This window comes from Sander vitreus, chromosome 8, assembly GCF_031162955.1.
Source record: "Sander vitreus isolate 19-12246 chromosome 8, sanVit1, whole genome shotgun sequence".
Classification (NCBI taxonomy): Eukaryota; Metazoa; Chordata; class Actinopteri; order Perciformes; family Percidae; genus Sander; species Sander vitreus.
Genome location: NC_135862.1, coordinates 27,985,755 through 28,007,835, shown reverse-complemented (window position 1 = coordinate 28,007,835; position 22,081 = coordinate 27,985,755). Strand labels below are relative to the sequence as shown.

The 22,081-nt window shown below is 43.6% G+C and overlaps 1 protein-coding gene across 1 annotated transcript in view; it reads left to right on the top strand.

Moving 5' to 3' along the window:
• LOC144522554 (spondin-1-like) overlaps positions 1-22,081 on the top strand; it is a 279,723-nt gene that overhangs the window by 240,572 nt on the left and 17,070 nt on the right. Inside the window, exons 12-13 of the mRNA XM_078257725.1 lie at positions 7,900-8,070; positions 10,938-11,105. Coding sequence (XP_078113851.1) covers positions 7,900-8,070; positions 10,938-11,105 — 339 coding nt within the window. The remainder of the gene's footprint in view (positions 1-7,899; positions 8,071-10,937; positions 11,106-22,081) is intronic.

Below are 22,081 nucleotides of genomic sequence, written 5' to 3'. Positions count from 1 at the left end.
GTATTTGAAGAATTTTTATTTCCACAACTTTTTTAAAAGTGCATTCATAAACGATTCTTTGCAACAGCAAATCATTTCCAACTTCATGCAGACCTAATTGAGGCTACTTTTAAAATAACTGAACATCAGTGGGCCTATCCATAAGTCAACAAAACATGCTTAACATGTGTAATCGGCAAGTTAGATGGCACCAACATTTGGCCTAATCATAACTGGCCTGGCAACCCAAAGGCCAAGGTTTTGTTTCCAGATCTGTGTGGTGACTTATGATGTGCGGGGTCTGGGGGTCCTCCCCCATAAAAATTTGAGCATTAAACACTTAATTTCATGCATTATGGTGAATGCCCTTATTTCTACCTTTTTCTGAATTAATATGATGGAAATATCTTTATGTAAAGGGAAACAGATTACAATCCAAATATAAAAACATAATGGAATATATTGCAATAAGGCTCTCAACTAGTTATTCTCCCTTGGATTGACTTTTCTAATTATTAGTGCTGTCAAAATATTTAATCGCGATTAATCGCATTAATGTCATAGTTAACTCACAATTAATCGCACATTTTTATCTATTCTAAATGTCCCTAGATTTCTTTTTGTCCAATTATTTTTTCTCATTTTAATGCTCTTATCAACATGGAAAAGTGGATCAGCTTGCTTTGTGCTTTTGTCGCCTGGCTTTGACAAGGGGGCAGAGAATTTGCATCAGCTGTGTGCTTGGCCATCAAGTGGTATTTCAGACTGGACGTGCTGCGATGATAGCTCAGTTCACAACGACAAAACACACAGATCACTTTGGTCTTGTCAATGGAACCATTTGGCAACTTTTTAAAAGTAAACTTTCCATTCAGAATCTAATTGGTATCAATTTTGGCGTCTCACGCTCGCCATCCACTCAAAACGTAACGGTAGCCTACTACTCTTTGGCCAGCTCACAAGCCCAACAGGCACGTGTTGTTTTGTTTCCGGTCTAGCTAGATCCGGTGTGGTGGTGTAGTTTTTCTAACGTTACTAGTTGTTGCAACAGCATGTGAAAAAAAACTACAAAGTGGTTGTTGAGCGATGTGTAATGTGGGAGTTTGACGTCAAAAACACGTTTGACGTCATTATAGCGCCACCACGCCCATATGTGTTCTGGACCAGTGCTGAAAATGGCACCCTCCCACCATGTACAGTTTAAGCTGTAGCGGGAGTTTAAGGCGGAGAATAATAATTTAAAAAAAAACTACAACTGCAAACAGTTATGACAGGGTCCAAGCCTCATCGCGCCATTCGCCCCGATGCGAGTCGATCCCGGGGAGCGCACGAAAGCAGAACACAAAGCGTAGCGGTGGGGAGGCAAACGTCAGGAAATATCGAGAGGTGTGAGCCGCAAGGTATGTTGCCGTTGCAAATATCCCAGAGCCCTAAAGGATTTTTGACTTCTGGTCTGTCTGGTTTTATTTTCTATAAAAGCTTGTAAAACATCAACCCTGTTGTCCATAGTCAATCTATGAACATAATTTTTTTCAGGAAAAACTGGGCTATTAGAATATTTGTGCTGCAGTGAGGTCACTTGGATGTTAAAAAGGTTGTAGGACCATAAAGGCAAATAAATAAATAATACGGAACATGAATCTCACATATATATTGATATCACACACACAGCAATGCCACATAAGCATTTATAAACATAAAACAGTTCTCTATTAATTCTCTCTAACAATTGCCACAAACTTCAAAGAACAGAATTAAATCTGCTAAATAAAACACATTACATTCATTATTAATTTCCCTTGTTTTTGTTTGAAACACACTGTAGCCTATGCAATTACAATACTTATACACATTCTATAACGTCTGCCACATAAGAAAAGAGCAGACTTTTGGATAGTCATCATGGAAAACCCAAAGCGTTACAGTGGGGAGGTAAATGTCAGTAAATAACGAGAGGTGTGAGCTACAAGGTCTGAGGTACATTACAATTGCAAATATCCCATTAGCAAACATCTCACTATCCGCTAGCTGCCTGTCCCCTGAACACACTGTAAAAAAACATGGTCTCTGTAGACAGCCCAGGCTCCACAAACAACAAAAACAAACTGCGCCAACCAGAAAAATAACAGTCTTCAAGCCAATAACCAACAAAAAGGATTTGGGGGTGGGGGTTAGAGGGTAAGTGCGTGGAAGGGAGGGGATGGGATGAGGAGGATGAGGGGCGAGCTAGCTTCCATATTGTTTGACAATACTTTGAACATCAACAAGAAGTGACATCACCCAACATCACTTAGAGCACCTTTAACATTGACTTACTAAAAGGGTCAAAACTCATCTACATTGACTATAGCGCCCCCTAATGGCCAACCTTTGCCAAATTTGGTACAGAGCCTCAGAGCGGCATGCCAAACAAGGATCACAAGTTTCGTGTCGATAGCAATTACTATGGCAGAGAAATTGCAATCGTAAATGTGTCATTTGCATGCAATGAGTTATTGTCCAAAACACATAATTGTTGATTATAGCGCCCCCTAATGGCTGATCTAAGCAAAATTAGAATTTAAAATTTGCCGATTGCACTTAATTTGGCTGAGATATGATAAAGTTTGTGTTCAGTAGCTAGCTAGGAACATTTGTTTGGTCGTCAAATGCGCATACTTTAATGTAGCAATATTCTATTAATAACTTTTGGTCAGGTCCATCTGGACATGCTACCTACCAGGTTTCGTGCAGATCAGTCGCCTAGGACGAGTTCGAAAAAGTTGGTTTTGCACATTGCGCGATATGGCAAAAAAACTTCTTAGCGGAAATGGGCGAGGCCTACATCATGTGATTCAGCATAATTCAAGGAACACGTGGATGTAAGGTTTTCTAATGGGCGATTTGAAATGTGGGAGTTGAAAGCAAAAAATCATTATAGCACCACCTAGTGGTCCACGTGTAATTTTTGGTAGGTAAGGTCCATGACCCATTGTACATCAAAGCAAATGGTGAATCCAAACGTGGGTCCTATATGCCACACCCACTTTGACCAATCAGTACCCCACTGGAGGGGGGGCCTGAGGAGTGGCCCTAGAGGTTACCCATCAAATTTTGTAAAAATCGGATAAGCCGTTCATGAGATATAAACTTTTTGTACTTGTAGCGCCTCCTAGTGGCCAATTCTCGTAAACTGTGAGGCACCTCCAGAGAAGCAAACAAGAATCTAAAGTTTCACGTTGATAGCATTTATTTTGGCCGAGATATGGCAAAATTGGTGTTTTCATAGTTAGCTACACAGATTTGTTTGTGCGTAATATGCGGAATTTGATACATTTTTGTCAGGTCGTTCTGTAGATGCTACGTGCTACGTTTTGTGTAGATCGGTCACACGGTCTGAGATCTAAAAAGTAGGTTTTCGATGAATCGCAATTTTTCATGCATAAAAGTCTGGGCGGAAATGGGCGTGGCCTATATCAGGTGATTCAGTTGGATCCAGGGAAGGCATCGATATATGGTTTTTGAATGTCCGGTGTACAGTGTGGGAGTTTTAGCACCAAACACGTTTGTTATGCTATACCGCCACCTAGTGGTGAAAGTGGGTCAATTGTGGCGCCTGACGTCCTTGTGGAGTGTTTGACCTGTCCTGAAAATGGCACCCCCCCCACCATGTATGGTTTAGGCTGTAGCGGGAGTTTTAGGTGGAGAAGAAAAATAGTGGAAAAAAATAATCCTTAGGAAAATAATAGGGTTCCATGGACCCCTAATAATGATCCTTACGAAAACAATAGGGTTCCACAACTCCGCTGCAACTGTGAAACGCGGTTCACAGCCACCTCGGGCTTGGACACCTAATTAAAGCTGCAAGCAGCATTAGACGGGCCCTAGCTCCTCTGAACGCGTCGGGGTTACTGGCGGACGCCGATCCTTGCGACCATGCATTTGCGTGGCACTCAGACACTGCAAATCGTCACCAATAAAAAGGGAACTCTCTGCTGAGTTCAATGATATCTCACACAAGACTCTACATCATAAAGTTCATTGGCTTTGAAAAGGGTCGTGGCTAAAGCATAGGGGGCGGGCCAAACCATGACTAATGAAAACGGAACTCTGCTGAGTTCAATGACACCTCACACAATAGTGTACATCAAACGGGTCATTAGTTATAAAAAGGGGGCGTGGCTAAAGCATAGGGGGCGGGCCAAACCATGACTAATGAAAACGGAACTCTGCTGAGTTCAATGACACCTCACACAAGACTGTACCTTAAACGGTTCAAATGTTATGAAAGGGGGCATGGCCTAAGTATGTAGGCGTGGTTAAAGTATAGAGGGCGGCTCAGTATCACATGTAGACCACACATTATAAGTTTCATGTAAATCAGATGATATTTGTCATAAGGCTGATTTCCTGTTGCCAGCGGGGGGCGCTATGACCAAAAGTCAATATTGGCCTGTATATGTCCTCTGGCCTCGACTCTTGTTGATTGTGTTAAATTTTAAGCAGATATGACAATGTACACTGTAGTTACAGCCACTTTCTCATTAATCGCTAAACACTCAAAATGGCCGCCACGCCACGCCCACACCGTTTGACGAAAAGTTTCTTTTAATAACTTTTCATCTTTAAGGTGTTGCGATAGTACAGACCAAATTTGAAGTCCATCGGATGAAATCTCTAGGAGGAGTTTGTTAAAGTATAGCACCTTGACTTTTAGGCCTACTTCCTTTTGCCACTAGGGGGCGCTATGACTTTGAGTCAATTTTGTCAGGTAAATGTCCTCAGAGTTTTATGAATCCTGAAAAGATTTGAGCCAATTGAACAATGTACACTCAAGTTACGCCCACTTCCTTTTTCGATGGCGAAAAGCACAAAATTGTTGCCCCGCCACGGCCATGCCCTATGACAAAAACTTTTCTTTTAATATGTTTTCACCTTTAACGTTTTAAGATGGCACCGACCAAATTTGAAATTGATCGGATCAAATCTCTAGGAGGAGTTTGTTAAAGTACAACATGTGGAAATGGCCAAAATTGTACTAATTTCGAACTTTCAATTCAAAATGGCAGACTTCCTGTTGGGTTTTTGAGTATGGCTCCAATGAGCTTTTTTGTACATCTTGACATGCTACATATGTGTACTACGCTTCGTTAGTCTACGTTAAACGTACTGCAGGGGCTCAATTTTTTTTATTTTGTAGGGGGGCGCTAGCGAGCCATTTTTGTGCACCTATTCCCGAAACCCTTAAAATACATACATTTTCACCAGGTTTGATGCGACCGCCAAAAGAAAGCGGGACCCAAAGCATAACGGTGGGGAGACAAATGTCAGGAAATATCAGGTGATTATAATCTAGGAGGTAGTGATGAGCCAAACAATGTATTTGAATATAAATTACATATATCTATGTCACAGACTGAGCTACGAGGCTTGGACCCAAATGCAGAGAGCAGGCAAAGTGAATAGAGCTTGATAATATATTAACAAAACAAAGTACAAACAAACAAAAAGTGTCCTGGAAGCAGCAGGTAAAAACAACAAAAGTAATCCGGGCAGGAAACAAAACCACAAGGAACACGAGACAAAAATATAAAAGACACGACAGAACAGAACAAGACAGACCTTGAAACCTCCGAACAGCAACAGAAACGTAATGCTTCACAACAGGTGAAACAAATCAGGGCAGAACTGGAGACAGGCGACGGGTCAGCAGCGCTGGAGACAGGCGACGGGTCAGCTGGGCCAGTGTCTGCCAACAAGGTAACAGGAACAGGAGTAGGCGGGTCCGCCAACAAGGCAACAGGTTCAGAAGTCGGCAACTCCACCGACAGTGTAACTGGAGCAGAAGTCGGCCTGACCGCCAGGGGAAGGAGTTGGCCGTACCGCCGACAAAAGCAAAGTCTCTGGGACACTGGAGACGGGCGAAATCTCAGGGGTACCGGGAAAGGGCATAGTCACGGGGGCAATCTCAGGGACAGTCTCAGGGACTCCGCAACTCGACAAAGTCGCTGGGGCGCCGGTCAGCCAAGACTCTGGGAGGTCGGTCGACGTAGACTCTGGGAGGTCGGTCGACGTAGACTCTGGGAGGTCGGTCGACGTAGACTCTGGGAGGTCGGTCGACGTAGACTCTGGGAGGTCGGTCGACGTACTCTGGGAGGTCGGTCGACGTACACTCTGGGAGGTCGGTCGACGTACACTCTGGGAGGTCGGTCGACGTAGACTCTGGGAGGTCGGTCGACGTAGACTCTGGGAGGTCGGTCGACGTAGACTCTGGGAGGTCGGTCAGCTCTGGAATGCTGGTCCACTCTGGCTCAGGAACGCTGGTCCACTCTGGCACTGGAAGAGTGGTCATCAAAGACTCTGGACAACTGGAAGACTCTTGAAGAGCTGTCATCGGAGACTCTGGACAGCTGGACGTCAGCTGAGACTCTGGAAGGCTGCGGAGGTTCTGGAAGGCTGCACGTAAGCAGAGGTTCTAGAAGGATGCACATCAGCGGAGGTTCTGGACCGCTGCTCGGCTCGGAACTGCCGCACCCCTTGTGACCGCTGGACAACACATGCTTAGGTCTGCTGGACAACTCAGGCTCCGGTCCACTGGAGAGCGGTTGAACCAGTGCATGGCGTCGGGGACCATGTCGACCACGTCCTCTCTTGCAGCCTCCATGGTTCCCAGAAAATATGGCCAGACGGGTCCCTTCAAAAGGACTGCTCAGGGGAGCTGCATGAAGGTGAACTGGACCGTAGATCACCAGCTAGTAATCTAGCGGCTTTGGCTTCCTCAGTCCGTCTAGCACATTTAGCTAGGTACTGGAACAAAGTCATAAGTCTCTGGCTTTCCTCCAGGTGAAGAAACTTCCTGACTGGAAGAAGCAGGCAAAGGGGTAGGCGGGGTCAAAAACAGAGAACCTGTAGCCACAATGCTAGCAGGCCTAGAAGCAGGCAGGCTAGGAATCTGATGAGGAGCTGGTAGGTGACTGAATGAAGCATTGGTGGAGTTAACAGGTTTGACTGAACACAATCCTTTAGTAAGTGGAGGAGCTGGAGCAAAAAATGAAGCTTGTAACCCAGTTAGGAATAGAGTTCTTTAACCAAGGTTTTTCCAAAACCTTCTTACGAGCCAATGCCAAAATTGCCTCCTTCTGGCAATCATCGTTAGCCTTCCACCACCAGGCTTTGAGTTCCATAAGTTCACACAAAAGGTCATAAAGTTCATCAGAAATCATCTCTGCTGGGTCCATGTTTGGTGGGAGCATTCTGTCACAGACAGAGCTACGAGGCTTGGCCCAAATGCAGAGAGCAGGCAAAGTGAATAGAACTTGATAATTTATTAACAAAACAAAGTAAAAACAAAAAAAAGTGTCCTGGAAGCAGCAGGTAAAAACTACAACAAAAGTAATCTGGGCAGGAAACAAAACCACAGGGACCACGAGACAAAAAATATAAGAACAGAACTTGAAACATAATGCTCCCACACAAGACAAAGACAACACAGAGACTAAATATACAGGTTAACAAGGACTAACAAGAAACAGGTGACACAACAGGTGAAACAAATCAGGGCAGGGCAGAACAATCAAACAGGCGGGAAAACAACAGACAGGAAGTAAATTAAACAGGACAAGGAGACAAGACGGACTTCAAAATAAAACAGGAAACAGAACAGAACCAACAATCGTGACAATCTAGTTTTCCTTTGTGTGTGTGTGTGTGTGTGTGTAACGTAAATCATAATATTTTTAACAATATGCAGAAATATGACCTACTCATAGTAGCCTATCATAATCTTGTATTATGATGTTAGGTATCTCATAGGTTTCTCACTGGTGGGTGGGCAACGGTGGAGCATACATTGGTGGCGGGCTGTCGGGGGGTTGTACTCATAAAATTTCTTCAAGGTTGGCAGGTCTGCTGTTGCTACTTGTTTTTTCTTTTCCTGTGTAGAGCCCTCAACGTGTATGATGTCGGAGTGGATCAGCTGGTCTGCCTGCAGTGTGTCCTGTGGGATGGGGATGAGGTCTAGAGAGCGATATGTCAAACAGTATCCTGAGGATGGCTTGCTCTGCCAGCTCCAAACTGAGGAGATAGAGAAGTGTGTTGTCAACGATGAATGCTGTGAGTCTTAATGCATTGCTGTGTGCATTTGTGACTGTGTATTTTTCTCATTAAAACATACTATTTATCACATTATAACATGAAAGGTTTCACGTTATTACAATAAATTATCACGTTATTAAGTAAAACTTTTCATGTAATAACATGATAATTTATAGTTTTGTAACAAACAAACTCCTGTTTGAATGAAGACAATTGCAGAATATGGCTCATAAACACGGTTTGATTAAGTTCTACTTCATGCTTGGACTGAGACTCATTCTTCCTTCTCTATGTGAAAAAAAAGAACATACATAATAATGATGATAAATATTCTCTGAAATGGAGCAACTTATTTGACTTCAGCAGCCCTAAGTGGCAATTTGTGGTTCTAATCCCTTTTTCGCTCATTATTGTAATTGACATAGTAATTTGTTATGGAATGTGCTACTGGAAAAATTCAAAAATGTTATAGTATTGAATTACCAGTCAACACTGTTCTCCATATTGGTCATATTTTGTTTGTCTCTATGACTGTTCATCTCTATCACTAGTCTTCTTTTCTCCACCCTCACTCACTGACAACTTTCATGGGCCACTTATCCATTGTATACAAATGCCAGAAAAATGCCGGAAAATCATCAACATATGAATGGTTAAGACACCTGTCAATATCAAATGCATGCCCCCATACACTTGCATTACACAGGCATTTGGGACAGCTACTGAAGGCCCTGCTTCCCCAGGGGGAGTCACTGATTCACCCAGATAGCAACAGAAAAAAATTGTGATTGTTCCATTTCACCATCCCATAATATTAATCCACTGTTTGCCAAAATTAAGTGAGTCCACATTTAACAATAATCTATACAAACAAATACATTCATAAATAAATAATTCATTAGTAATGCGAAAATTCTTTCAATAGTTTTTTTAAGCCCTTCACATGAAGGCCTTAAATGACTCATTGTGACAAACGTAACCTCTTGACTCAGTGCACATTTCCTCATCGTAAATATGGGAGGCAAATGACTATGTATCAATTTTCAAAGATTAGGTAACAGCAATTTTACACTGCCATAAAATCCATTCAATTACATTGTTTGCATTATAAGTTACTGCATATCCAACATTCAAGGAAACTAATCCACTATAGAGGTTAAAAAGCCTTTAATATCTTCTTGGCCAAATAAATAAAACATGACAACTTGTTTCGGCCATTAAGGCCTTCATCAGGGCGCGTATAAAATGGTCGCCTTTAAGCGGTCTCTTAAAGCTCATTGGCCAGTGATCACATAGTCAATAGGTAAAAGTCACATGACAGACCATGTTAAGCAGTGACTCAATCATCAATAGTCAAAAACAATATAAAGACAAAAATAGCAATAAACAAGCAAAAGCCACAAAAACCTTCAAACTTCAAAAACCACTTGATTTTTATTTTTATTTTTATTTTTTAGCCAGAGCAGCCTATACCATCATTCGTCAGGACAAAAACACAATCATTGTTTTCCCTAGGTTTGTGGAAGACTTTGGTGCACGTATTTTGCAGGGAGTCTAGGGTTCCTCCCTTAAAAAAATGTTACGTTGTCAATGAAAAAAATGGAATTTCACATCATTTTGGACCAATATTATTACCATATCTGTGTCTAAAACGTTGAAAAAGCTACAGCAGATAATAAATAAATAACATTCAAAAAGCTTAAAGACAAAACTTGCTAAAGAAGTCCACTGAGGAACAACTACAATCATTAGATCTGAGAAAGTCATTCAGTTCGTTTTGATTTTATATTCATTCGGCTTAGGTGGGTGCTGCACCTAAGCCTTATTATGGTAGGGAAAACCCTGCACAATGGTCACCCTAGATAAATATAAACAAAACATCTTTATGTTTTGCAGTCTTCAGGTGTCTAATATTAAGAGGTTTAAAGATGTTTGGAATGCATTTTTTGCTCATGTTTATTGCTTCTTTTTTACCATTTTTTTACCATTCAAGGTTTAATGTGACAACACACTGAAGAAGTACTGGCTTGTTTTACTGGTAACACCAGTCACTGATTTATGGCACAATTTGTGCATGTTACTTATGTGGACACATCGGTGAGTTTTGGGATGATTGGCCCAAAATATTGCAAACCTGTAAAATGCCCCCTTCAGGATTAGAACCCTTAAAGTATTCGTATTATACTTTTTGGCTTTTCCCCTTTCCTTTATCTTGTTATATATGTTTTTTGTGCATGTTATAGGTTTACAAAGTGAAAAAGCCCAAAAGTCTTTCTCCAACAGAAAACACTGTTCACAAACTGCTCCAAACAACTCTACTATTGTAGTCCAGCGCTATTGTAGTCCAGCCTTTACTTCCGTGACGAACGTGCGTCACTTTGTAACACGTTATAATGTTCGCCTAGCTGCTAGCATGGCATGCCCTCATACTCTGCTTCTGACTGGGTAGTAGTCCTTACCTAACTACTGCGCATGGGTGACTCCCAACAAAGATGGAATAGAAGTGTGATGCCTCACTCTGTAGCTAAAACAGAGAGCTAAACACAGCGTGAAAAGAGGAGCTGCAGCAATGTGCAGTACAACAAAAATATGGTGTTTTCTGAAAATTAAACCATGTAGATCTATTCTGATATGACCTCTAAATACAATTATGAACCTGAAAATGAGCATAATATGAGCACTTTAATTGCTCCCTCAGCTGCGCCATCGGTGTGTAAATGTGCATGAATGTTACTTTGAATGTGTGTGTGAATGGTGCCTGTACTATGTAAAAGTGCTTTGAGTAGTCGTTAAGACTAGAAAAAGCTAGATAAATGCAGCCCATTAACTTAGCAAATACTTGCATTTATTGATATTGTGTTTTTGGTATTTTCCCTTCTCTACAGCACCAAGCACCTGTGTGGTAACTGAGTGGGGTGAGTGGGACCCCTGCAGCGTCACCTGTGGCTTTGGTATGAGAAGACGTGAACGCATGGTTAAGATGCCTCCTACAGACGGATCAATGTGTAAGACCGAGGTGGCCAAAGTGGAGAAATGCATGATGCCAGAATGCCGTAAGTAATATTTATCCTTTCGTGTTTTTTTTGTTTTTTTTAACACTTTATTTTAGAGAATTTTCCTTTTATCAAACAATACAGTGACATGTCATCCCAAGTTATAAACATAAACGTGTAAAGAAAGATAAGTAATACCGGGCAGAGAAGAGAAAGAAAAAACACAAATGTAGCTCAGCGCAAATTCTTTCAGGAAGACCTAACAAATAATCAGTCTCTCCTAAAGCGAATCAGCGCTGGAGGCGTTCACCTTCTAATAAACCAATCAGGAATGGCTAAAGATTCCATAGGCCAATCACAGCATCACAACACTGTTTTAAAAGCTGCCTCTCTCCTGTGATATCAGCTGTCATTTCAGGAAGGCGTTCATGTTGTCAGTCGGACGGCTGTATGGCGCTCGTTCCTTTGCTGTTTTGTACCGTCTCGCTATGTCGGATTTCGAGTCTGATCCTGCATCGGACCCAGGTCCTGATCTCTACTCGTCGCCGGCGGCAAATCCAGCTTCTTCGGACGGCGTCCGCAGGAGTTCTCGCCTGGTCACTCTGCCCGGTCCCTGTCCGGCCGGCGCGGTGTCGGAAAGGATCATCCTGCAGCTTCGGGAACGAGGCATCGTGGCGGCTTTGGGGCAGCTCCGCGAGCTGGCTGCCCAGGTTGGGTGCATCTCGCCGGTTCCCCCGCCTCCTGCTCTCCTGTTCCCCCGCCTCCTGCTGCCAACATTTCTGCCCGTTTGCATGCGAAAATCCTGCAGGGCAAGGATGTAAACCTGGTGAGCCTAATTCTGCCTTGCCCGGAATGCGAAAAAAAATCTGGTGTCCGGGAACGGGTTCTCTGCAGTGTTCAAATCCGCGGACCCCAGGCTGTGCAAGGAGCTGTCCATAGGGCAGTTCTTGGTTGCTTTCGGATTGTTTCGGGACATTATTTGCTCTGTGTACCCGGGTAGGACTGGATTCCTACTTAGCGCTGATTGGACCATCCGGTCTTCATGTTGGATTACTTTTTGCCTGCATTTTCAGGACTCCTTTTGTTTGTATTTTTCCGTTATATTAAATCTTCAAACGAACCACAGTTTCCGTCTCTGCATTTTGGGTCTGCCATTCTCCTGCAGCCTTAACAGAATGATCTGACCAGTCATGGACCCAGCAGAGAGGCGTCTCTTCAAGGAGAGGGTGCTAGCATCCACCAGCCTGCCTGTTGCTAGACCAGCTAGCATTTTGACTACTGGGGTTTTGTCCATCACCCAGCCTACTACTCCTAGTCCTGTCGGTTCTCCACCTGGAGGAGAGCAATAGACTTTTTTGTCTGTCTTGACTGGCCGACTCCTGATCCTGTTGCCTTGTTGGAGGACACTGGCTGTCCCCAGTCCAGCTGACCCATCGCCTGGCTCCAGTCCAGCTGTCCCGTCACCGGTCTTCAGCCCAGCTTACCGGTCGCTTGTCTTCAGCCCAGCTGACCCGTCGCCTGTCTTCAGTCCAGCTGATTCGTTGCCTGGCTCCATCCCAGCTGCCCCTTCACTTGTTCGGCCTGCCTGGCTTCCTGAGGGAGTCAGCCTTCGCCGGCTTGCCTGGCCTCCAGAGGGATATCGCCTTCGCCGCTGGCCTCCAGAGGGGTATCACCTTCACCGCCGGCCTCCAGAGGGATATCGCCTTTGCCGCCGGCCTTCAGAAGGGTTTCTCCTTCACCGCCGGCCTTCAGAAGGGTTTTGCCTTCGCCGCCGGCCTTCTAAGGGGATTTGCCTTAGCCGCCGGCCTTCAAAAGGGTTTCGCCTTCGCAGACGGCCTTCAGATGGGTTTCTCCTTCGCCGCCAGCCTTCAGATGGGTTTCTCCTTCTCCGCCAGCCTTCAGAAGGGTTTCTCCTTCACCCCCTGGCCTTCAGAAGGGTTTCGCCTTCGCCGCCAGCCTTCTGAGGGGATTTGCCTTCTCCGCCGGCCTTCAGAAGGGTTTCTCCTTCACCACCGGCCTTCTAAGGGGATTTGCCTTTGCCGCCGGCCTTCAAAAGGGTTTCGCCTTTGCAGACGGCTTTCAGAGGGGTTTCGCCATCGCAGTCAGCCTCCTAAGAGTCCTCGACATCTTGCTCAGCCATCTGAGCGGTTCTGCCTTCACCATCCTGTTCAGCCTCTAGAGGGGCTCCGTCTTCGCCGACATGATCGACCTCCAAAGGGTCTTCACCGTCCTGCTCAGTTTAGCATATATCCTGGACACAAATCCTCTCACCGGAGAATCAACAAGCCACTTAATGATTGGGTGAATCCTCCTGCAATCTCCGAAAATTAGAATATTACTTAAGACCAATACAAAAAAGGATTTTTAGAAATGTTGGCCAACTGAAAAGTATGAACATGAAAAGTATGAGCATGTACAGCACTCAATACTTAGTTGGGGCTCCTCTTGCCTGAATTACTGCAGCAATGCGGCGTGGCATCGAGTCGATCAGTCTGTGGCTCTGCTCAGGTGTTATGAGAGCCCAGGTTGCTCTGATAGTGGCCTTCACCTCTTCTGCATTGTTGGGTCTGGCGCATCGCATCATCCTCTTCACAATACCCCATAGATTTTCTATAGGGTTAAGGTCAGGCGAGTTTGCTGGCCAATTAAGAACAGGGATACCATGGTCCTTAAATCAGGTACTGGTAGCTTTGGCACTGTGTGCAGGTGCCAAGTCCTGTTGGAAAATGAAATCTGCATCTCCATAAAGTTGGTCAGCAGCAGGAAGCATGATGTGCTGTAAAACTTCCTGGTAGACTGCTGCGTTGACCCTGGACCTCAGAAAACACAGTGGACCAACACCAGCAGATGACATGGCACCCCAAACCATCACTGACTGTGGAAACTTTACACTGGACTTCAAGCAACGTGGATTCTCTCCGCTCTTCCTCCAGACTCTGGGACCTTGATTTCCAAAGGAAATGCAAAATTTACATCAGGGAACATAACTTTAGACCAATCAGCAGCAGTCCAGTCCTTTTTGTCTTTAGCCCAGGCGAGATGCTTCTGACAGTGTGTCTTGTTCAAGAGTGGCTTGACACAAGGAATGCGACAGCTGAAACCCATGTCTTGCATACGTCTCTGCGTGGTGGTTCTTGAAGCACTGACTCCAGCTGCAGTCACTCTTTGTGAATCTCCCCCACATTTTTGAATGGGTTTTGTTTCACAATCCTCTCCAGGGTGCGGTTATCCCTATTGCTTGTACACTTTTTTCTACCACATCTTTTCCTTCCCTTCACCTCTCTATTAATGTGCTTGGACACAGAGCTCTGTGAACAGCCAGCCTCTTTAGCAATGACCTTTTGTGTCTTGCCCTCCTTGTCCAAGGTGTCAATGGTCGTCTTTTGGACAGCTGTCAAGTCAGCATTCTTCCCCATGATTGTGTAGCCTACAGAACTAGACTTAGAGACCATTTAAAGGCCTTTGCAGGTGTTTTGAGTTAATTAGCTGATTAGAGTGTGGCACCAGGTGTCTTCAATATTGAACCTTGTCACAATATTCTAATTTTCTGATATACTGAATTTGGGGTTTTGAATGGAATTACTGAAATAAATCAACTTTTTCATGATATTCTAATTATATGACCAGCACCTGTATGTGTAGATTTAGAAAAACGCGTCTTTAGAGATTGTTTTTAGAGACGATTTACGTTTTTCCAACTCCGCAATCCTTGCCTCTCTCTTTTTCTTCACATTGACTGCAAAGGAAGATGTGAAATCTCAAATAAATCCTTTAGTGGCTTGCCAAATGTACGCTGGGTCCAAAACTGAGTCAGTATTGATTGATATAAACTCCGCCAGCTTGGCTCTAAACTCTGTATCAAAAGATGTGTTTTGGAGAAGGGAATTGTTAAATTGCCATCTCCTAGATCTTTCTCCTAACATATTACAACGGAATGTGGTTATCAGCGCATTGTAATCAGACAGAATTGCTGGTTCTGTTGCTATCGTGTGGAACATTGCCTTAAGCTCACTGGAGCACAAAATATAATCAGTGCGCGGGAATGAGTGAGGTGACATGTGGAAAAAGTGTAATCCTTGCTAGTAGGATTGTGCATCCTCCATATGTCTGTAAAATGGTGGGATTTCCACAACTTCTTTAAACATGTCCGATATGCGTTTTTGGGCTTTTGTTTGATTGACCCCTGATCTATCCTGGTTTAAATCTAGTACTGCATTCATGTCTCCCCCTATAATTAGTGAATATTCATTGAGAGAGAGCAATTCATTGGTTAGGCGTTGGAAGAAACTTTCCTCATATGTAGCCGGTGCATATACCGAGACAAAGGCTATTTTCCTACTCCTTATCGTGGTACATATATAAGATATCCTGCCTGAAGAGTCTTTTGCTTTTGTCTATGGTAAGTGTGGATTTCTCTCCCCGCGCTGGTTGCTCCCAGGGCAGCACGGCAGATGAACGAGTCCGAGTTGCGTTCAGCGTGCAGTGCCAGCTTGTGTTGCATCCCTTCAGGCAGCCAAAGCCACTGGATCTTGAGTGTGACGCAGTCAGATTGGTCCGGCTCACATACCTCAGGTTCTGCCCCGATGTGTTGCTGTGAGGTATTCATTTCGGCCAGCACTTCCTTCACTGCGCTGTAGATCACTGATTTAAGCACACTTAGCTGCTTCTCCAAGACCCGGTTGATTAATTCCTCCATATTAGAGAACGTGTTCACATTAGCCACCACTCCATTAGCCGCAGACATGCTAGCGAATTTCTTCAAACGAGTAGACAGCCCAGGTGACAACGCGGCCTACTCTTTCGTGCTTGCAGGCGTTTCACCGAGTCACCGTGACAACAGATGAAACGATTTGGCGTCAAAGAAAAAGTAATAGACCTGGTTATTTAATGAAATATGGAGGCAAGTGTAGGAGCTCAGTTTCTTGCAATCATTGCGGCCGGTCACGTGCTTCTCCGGACCCTGCAGTTTTCTGGGAGTTTGTTCCATATGATGTGAAAACTGAACGTTGCTTCCCCCTGTTTAGTTCTGACTCTGGGGACAGCAAACACACCTGTCCCAGACGACCTGAGAGGTCTGGGTGGTTTATAGTGTAGTAGCAGATCAGAAATGTATTTCGGCCCTAAACTGTTTAGTGATGTATAAACCAGCAAAAGTATTTTGAAATCAATTCTTTGAGGCACTGGAAGCCAGTGTAAAGACTTCAGAACTGGAGTGATGTGATCCACTTTCTTGGTCTTAGTGAGGACTCGAGCAGCAGCGTTCTGAATCAGCTGCAGCTGTCTGATTGATTTTTTTAGGAAGACCTGTAAAGACACCGTTACAGTAGTCAAGTCTACTGAAGATAAGATAAGATAGCATGGACAAGTTTTTCCAAATCCTGCTAATACATAAGTCCTTTAACCCTTGATATATTCTTAAGGTGATAATAGGCTGACTTTGTAATTGTCTTAATGTGGCTGTTGAAATTCAGGTCTGAGTCCATGACTACGCAAAGATTTCTGGCTTTTTTGTTGTTTTTAACATTGTCATTTGAAGCTGAGCGCTGACTTTTAATCGTTCCTCAACAACCACCTCAGTTTTTTCTTCATTTAATTTAAGAAAGTTCTGGCACATCCAGTCGTTTGTTCAATGCACTTAGTCAGTTTTTGTATTGGACTATAGTCCCCTAAATGTGTTTGTCGTCCGCATAACTATGGTAAATTATTTTGTTGTTTTCCATAATCTGAGCCAGTGGAAGCATCTCAGTGCTGTGGTGTGAACTAGACTGGAAGGCATCAAAACTGTTGTTTAGTGACAAGAAAAGGTTGAGTTGTTGAAATTTTTTTTAATGATTTTACTTAAAAATGGAAGGTTCGAAATCGGCCTATAGTTGCTCATTTGTGATGTGCCTAGATTGTTCTTTTTTAAGAGTGGCTTAGTGACTGCAGTTTTCAGGACTGTGGGAAGATGCCTGAAAGAAGAGACGTGTTTACAATCTGTAGAAGATCTGAAGCCAAACAATTTGAAACATTTTTGAAAACGCCCGTTGGTAGAATATCAAAGCAACAGGAGGAGGTTTTCAGATGTTGTATAATGTCCTCCAGGTTTGTATGGTTGATCGTATAAATTTGTGTCATATTGGAATTTGTTTTGCCTTGACACTGTGACAACACATATCCTGTACTTGATATGGAGGCACTGTTTGTTAAAGCGATATTTCACCGTTGGAAAGATGAATATATCTTTAAATTGGGTCACTTATGTAGTAGAAATGTGATTTTTTTTTTTTTTTTAAATTGGTGGCTTCTAGGCCAAGAAAAGCCAGAAAATTTGTTTTTGGCTCATGTGGATGAAAGACACCAAATCCCAGAATGCACTTGCTTTGCTGCTTTAGCATCTACTCCCAAGCCACGCCTACCATTCCGACAGACGGACAGTCAACTCAACTCAAGTGTGTTTTATTGTCATTTCAACCATATACACGAAACATTTCACCGTGGCTCAAGTGGTGTTACACATTTAAAATATATAAAAACGACATTATATAAAAACAACATTCGAAACAGGCTACATTTAGTGCACACACATTATATGCTCCGCAAAGTTCAGCTAACACATACTAGCATTAGCGCTTGGTGGGCTGTAAACACAGACTATAAACACAGCCGTAAATTTGCGTGGAATGTAGAATGGTCGGCATTTAACAATCACAAACTCCACCAGCAGTTAGTTGGATACAAGCACCCCATTTCAACACAGCCCACCTCCACTAGTCTTATCCGGTACACTGTTCAGCAATGTTTCCGCAACAACAAAAACATAGCAGTCTCTGAACTCGCATTGGGAGTTTCGTTGGATGTAGTCCAGTTTGTTGTCTAATGAGCGGACACTTGCAAGCAGGATTGATGTTAGAGGTGGCCGGCTAGCATTAGCTTTCCACCGGCACTCGTTCCGCGTTCCCCGCTAAGGATATTCCTTTACCAGCCAGAGGCATCAAGCAACACCGCTAGTCTCCATAGCAGGCAGGCGAAGCTCGCGTAGTGTGTCGAGTATTCCATCTGTAATAAAGTGTCCTACATATTCTCCGATCTGTACCAATGTATCCCGGTGGTACACATGTGCGGTAGTTTGAATGCACATAATTGTTGTAAAAGATTTCTGCTGAGAAGCATGGATGTATTAAGAGACACTGAGAAGCCAAGATTCAAGGTGGATGACGCTCGTTTTGCTTTGGAAAACTTTGAAGAAAGACGACACTCCAACCCCGTATGGGCAGGTTGAAGACATGCGGAAGTACCTCCTACTACTGGCTGTAGTCCATTGCCTCTGGTCAAAAAATCTTCCGATGATGCAAAAATCGTCATTTTCTGTCATCTGAAGATTTTTTCCAGACCCACAATACAGAGATCTCTCGTCTCAGGGGGACATGAGGGAGGGAAGCACAGTCATTCAAAAATACTACCGTGTTTCTACTGATACAAAGCTTAATGCTAAATCGGTGAAGTATCCCTTTAACCTATCGACAGTACCAAACAAAGCACATGAATTATTATTGTTTCTGGCGATAATGTCAGAGAAGAAGGACCTCCTTGCATTCCTCAGTTCCAAATTATAAATGTGAAGTCTCTTTTTATAGGTGTTATAATGGACCTGGAGATTAGTTTTTCGCCACTTGCATTCAGCTTTTCGACACTCTTTTCAAACTTTTTTCTGTTCTTACCAGTATGACATTTCTCCATGTAGATCTTTTCTTACCAGAGACAGCTTTGACCTTAGTGGGAGCAATGGCATCAATAACATTTGTAATTTTACAATTGAAATTATCTACAAGCTCAGTGACTGAGACCCCAGAGAGGGTGGGAGTGGAGGAGAAAAGCTGAATGAATGTTCCACTGGTGTTTTCAGTGATATACCCTTTTCTGATTACCTTTGTTTAGACACTTTTGTGCACAGATATAGTGCCGTTAAAGAAAACACAGGAATGATCAGAGAGAGCAACATCAGTCACCACAACCTTGGAAATGTTCAGATAATCAAGTCCAGAGTGTGCCCCTTATTGTGTGTGGGCTCTGTCACATGCTGAGTCAGTCCATAGTTCTCAAAAACACAACACAGTTCTTTGGTCCCTCTGTCCTGGGGGTTGTCAACATGATTGTTAAAATTACCAGCAATAATTACACAGTCAAAGTTAATACAGCAGTTCATCGAAGGAGGTTGCACAGTATTTAGGTGGCCTGTAGATATTTAGAAACATAGCTCGAGGGGAGGACCTTAGCTGAAGAGCCACATATTCAAAAGACGCAAAATTTCCATAAGATATTTGCGTACATTGGAATGAGTCATTAAACATTACGGCGATGCCACATCCTCTCTTATTCACTCTATTCTCAATTCTGAATTTAGGGGGAGCTGACTCGATGAGAACAGCAACACTGTTATTATGGTCTAACCAGGTTTCAGTTAAAAACATAAAATCAAGATTGTGCTTAATAATAAAATCATTGATTAAAAATGATTTTCATGCCAAAGACCTGACTAAGTAAGGCTAGTGTTAGTGTGTTAAAATAATTATCTGTCTCATTTTTTTGGGACAGGCTGTGGCTGATGAGGAATGAGGATGAGCTTCTTCTTACTTAGCGGATTCACCATTCTTTTTCTATTACCTATCACAACATAAATTGAGGAAGAATTTAACACACAGGGCCCAGGCTTGTCCTGGAAAGTGAGTGCCACTAGGCGTGCAGCCTGAACCCGGCACATATCAGTTAAAGCTTGCTGCATTTTGTACATAAGCCTCCTTATCAGTCTGGGGAGAAGGAGTTAGCTGCCGTCCTTGAGGGGGCAGAGGTGCCTGGCATTTTACTTTGGGTGATTGAGTCAAAACAGGGGCAGTTTGATGCCAGGGCGAATGATCGGAGAAGGACAGGGGGGGGTAAATTTGATTCCAGCATATACCAGCTGCTTCATCTGGTCAGTGAACTCCAACATGGGGCAGGGGGAAAGAGGGGAAAGGATGAGTGGAGAGAGCAATGGCATATGTGGGGTATACAGATCCTCAAAGGCGTCAGGGGATTTGAGGGGTGTTGGACGGGTGAAGAGGGGCGTTGAGATTTCTTGTATCTGCTCTGTGGTCTCCCATGGTCAAATCTTTGCTCAGTTTGGGGCTGTGGTGGATCACTGCCACGCTTTGTTATGTCTTCCTCTTGTTTAGATTTGTCTTGTCTCGTGTCCTTGGCCGAGGGAGCAGATGTGTGGCGCAGAAAGTAAAATAGGTTAGAGGTGAACAGCTTTACTCCTGGCTTGTTAAGGAAAAGTCTATCTGCTTTAAAAAGATGTCTGCGGTCCCAGAAAAAGTTAAAATTATCAATGAACTGCAGAGAATGGATGGTACATGCAGTTGAAAGCCATGTGTTCAGTGCCAACAGTCTGCTGAATCTCTCAACTCTTCTTCTGACTGGCGGTAGGGGGCCACTGATAAACACCTCCACGTTTAGGGAGCTGACTGTGTTCCACAGATCCATAAAGTCCAGTTTCAGCAATTCACTGTTCACTGACTGTTGCTTTACAACATCATGTGACCCTACATGCAGTATAATGTTCTTCACAGTTGGGTGTGCTGCCACGATATCTGGAATTCTTTGGGCCAAGTCAGACACCATGTCTTTGGGAAAACTTGGTTAGGGATGCACCGAACCCAGATTTTTGGGGTTCGGCCGAATACCAAACCGAACTCTACTCCCATCCTTTATTTTATTTTTAATATTTCATTTTCAATTTACAGTGGGGCAAAAAAGTATTTAGTCAGCCACCAATTGTGCAAGTTCTCCCACTTAAAAAGATGAGAGAGACCTGTAATTGTCATCATATGTACACTTCAACTATGAAAGACAAAATGAGAAAATAAATCCAGAAAATCACATTGTAGGATTTTTAATGAATTTATTTGCAAATTCCTCGGGAAAATAAGTATTTGGTCACCTACAAACAAGCAAGATTTCTGGCTCCTGTAACTTCTTCTTTAAGAGGCTCCTCTGTCCTCCACTTGTTACTTGTATTAATGGCACCTGTTTGAACTTGTTATCAGTATAAAAGACACCTGTCCACAACCTCAAACTGTCACACTCCAAACTCCACTATGGCCAAGACCAAAGAGCTGTCAAAGGACACCAGAAACAAAATTGTAGACCTGCACCAGGCTGGGAAGACTGAATCTGCAATAGGTAAGCAGCTTGGTGTGAAGAAATCAACTGTGGGAGAAATTATAAGAAAATGGAAGACATACAAGACCACTAATAATCTCCCTCGATCTGGTGCTCCACGCAAGATCTCACCCCGTGGGGTCAAAATGATCACAAGAACAGTGAGCATAAATCTTAGTGAATGACCTGCAGAGAGCTGGGACCAAAGTAACAAAGGCTACCATCAGTAACACACTATGCCGCCAGGGACTCAAATCCTGCAGTGCCAGACGTGTCCCCCTGCTTAAGCCAGTACATGTCCAGGCCCATCTGGAGTTTGCTAGAGAGCATTTGGATGATCCAGAAGAGGATTGGGAGAATGTCATATGGTCAGATGAAACCAAAATAGAACTTTTTGGTAAAAACTCAACTCGTCGTGTCATACCTACTGTGAAGCATGGTGGTGGAAACATCATGCTTTGGGGCTGTTTTTCTGCAAACGGACCAGGACGACTGATCCGTGTAAAGGAAAGAATGAATGGGGCCATGTATCGTGAGATTTTGAGTGAAAACCTCCTTCCATCAGCAAGGGCATTGAAGATGGAACGTGGCTGGGTCTTTCAGCATGACAATGATCCCAAACACACCGCCAGGGCAACGAAGGAGTGGCTTCGTAAGAAGCATTTCAAGGTCCTGGAGTGGCCTAGCCAGTCTCCAGATCTCAACCCCATAGAAAATCTTTGGAGGGAGTTGAAAGTCCGTGTTGCCTAGCGACAGCCCCAAAACATCACTGCTCTAGAGTAGATCTGCATGGAGGAATGGGCCAAAATTCCAGCAACAGTGTATTGAGATGAACTTTTGTTATTGACCAAAGACTT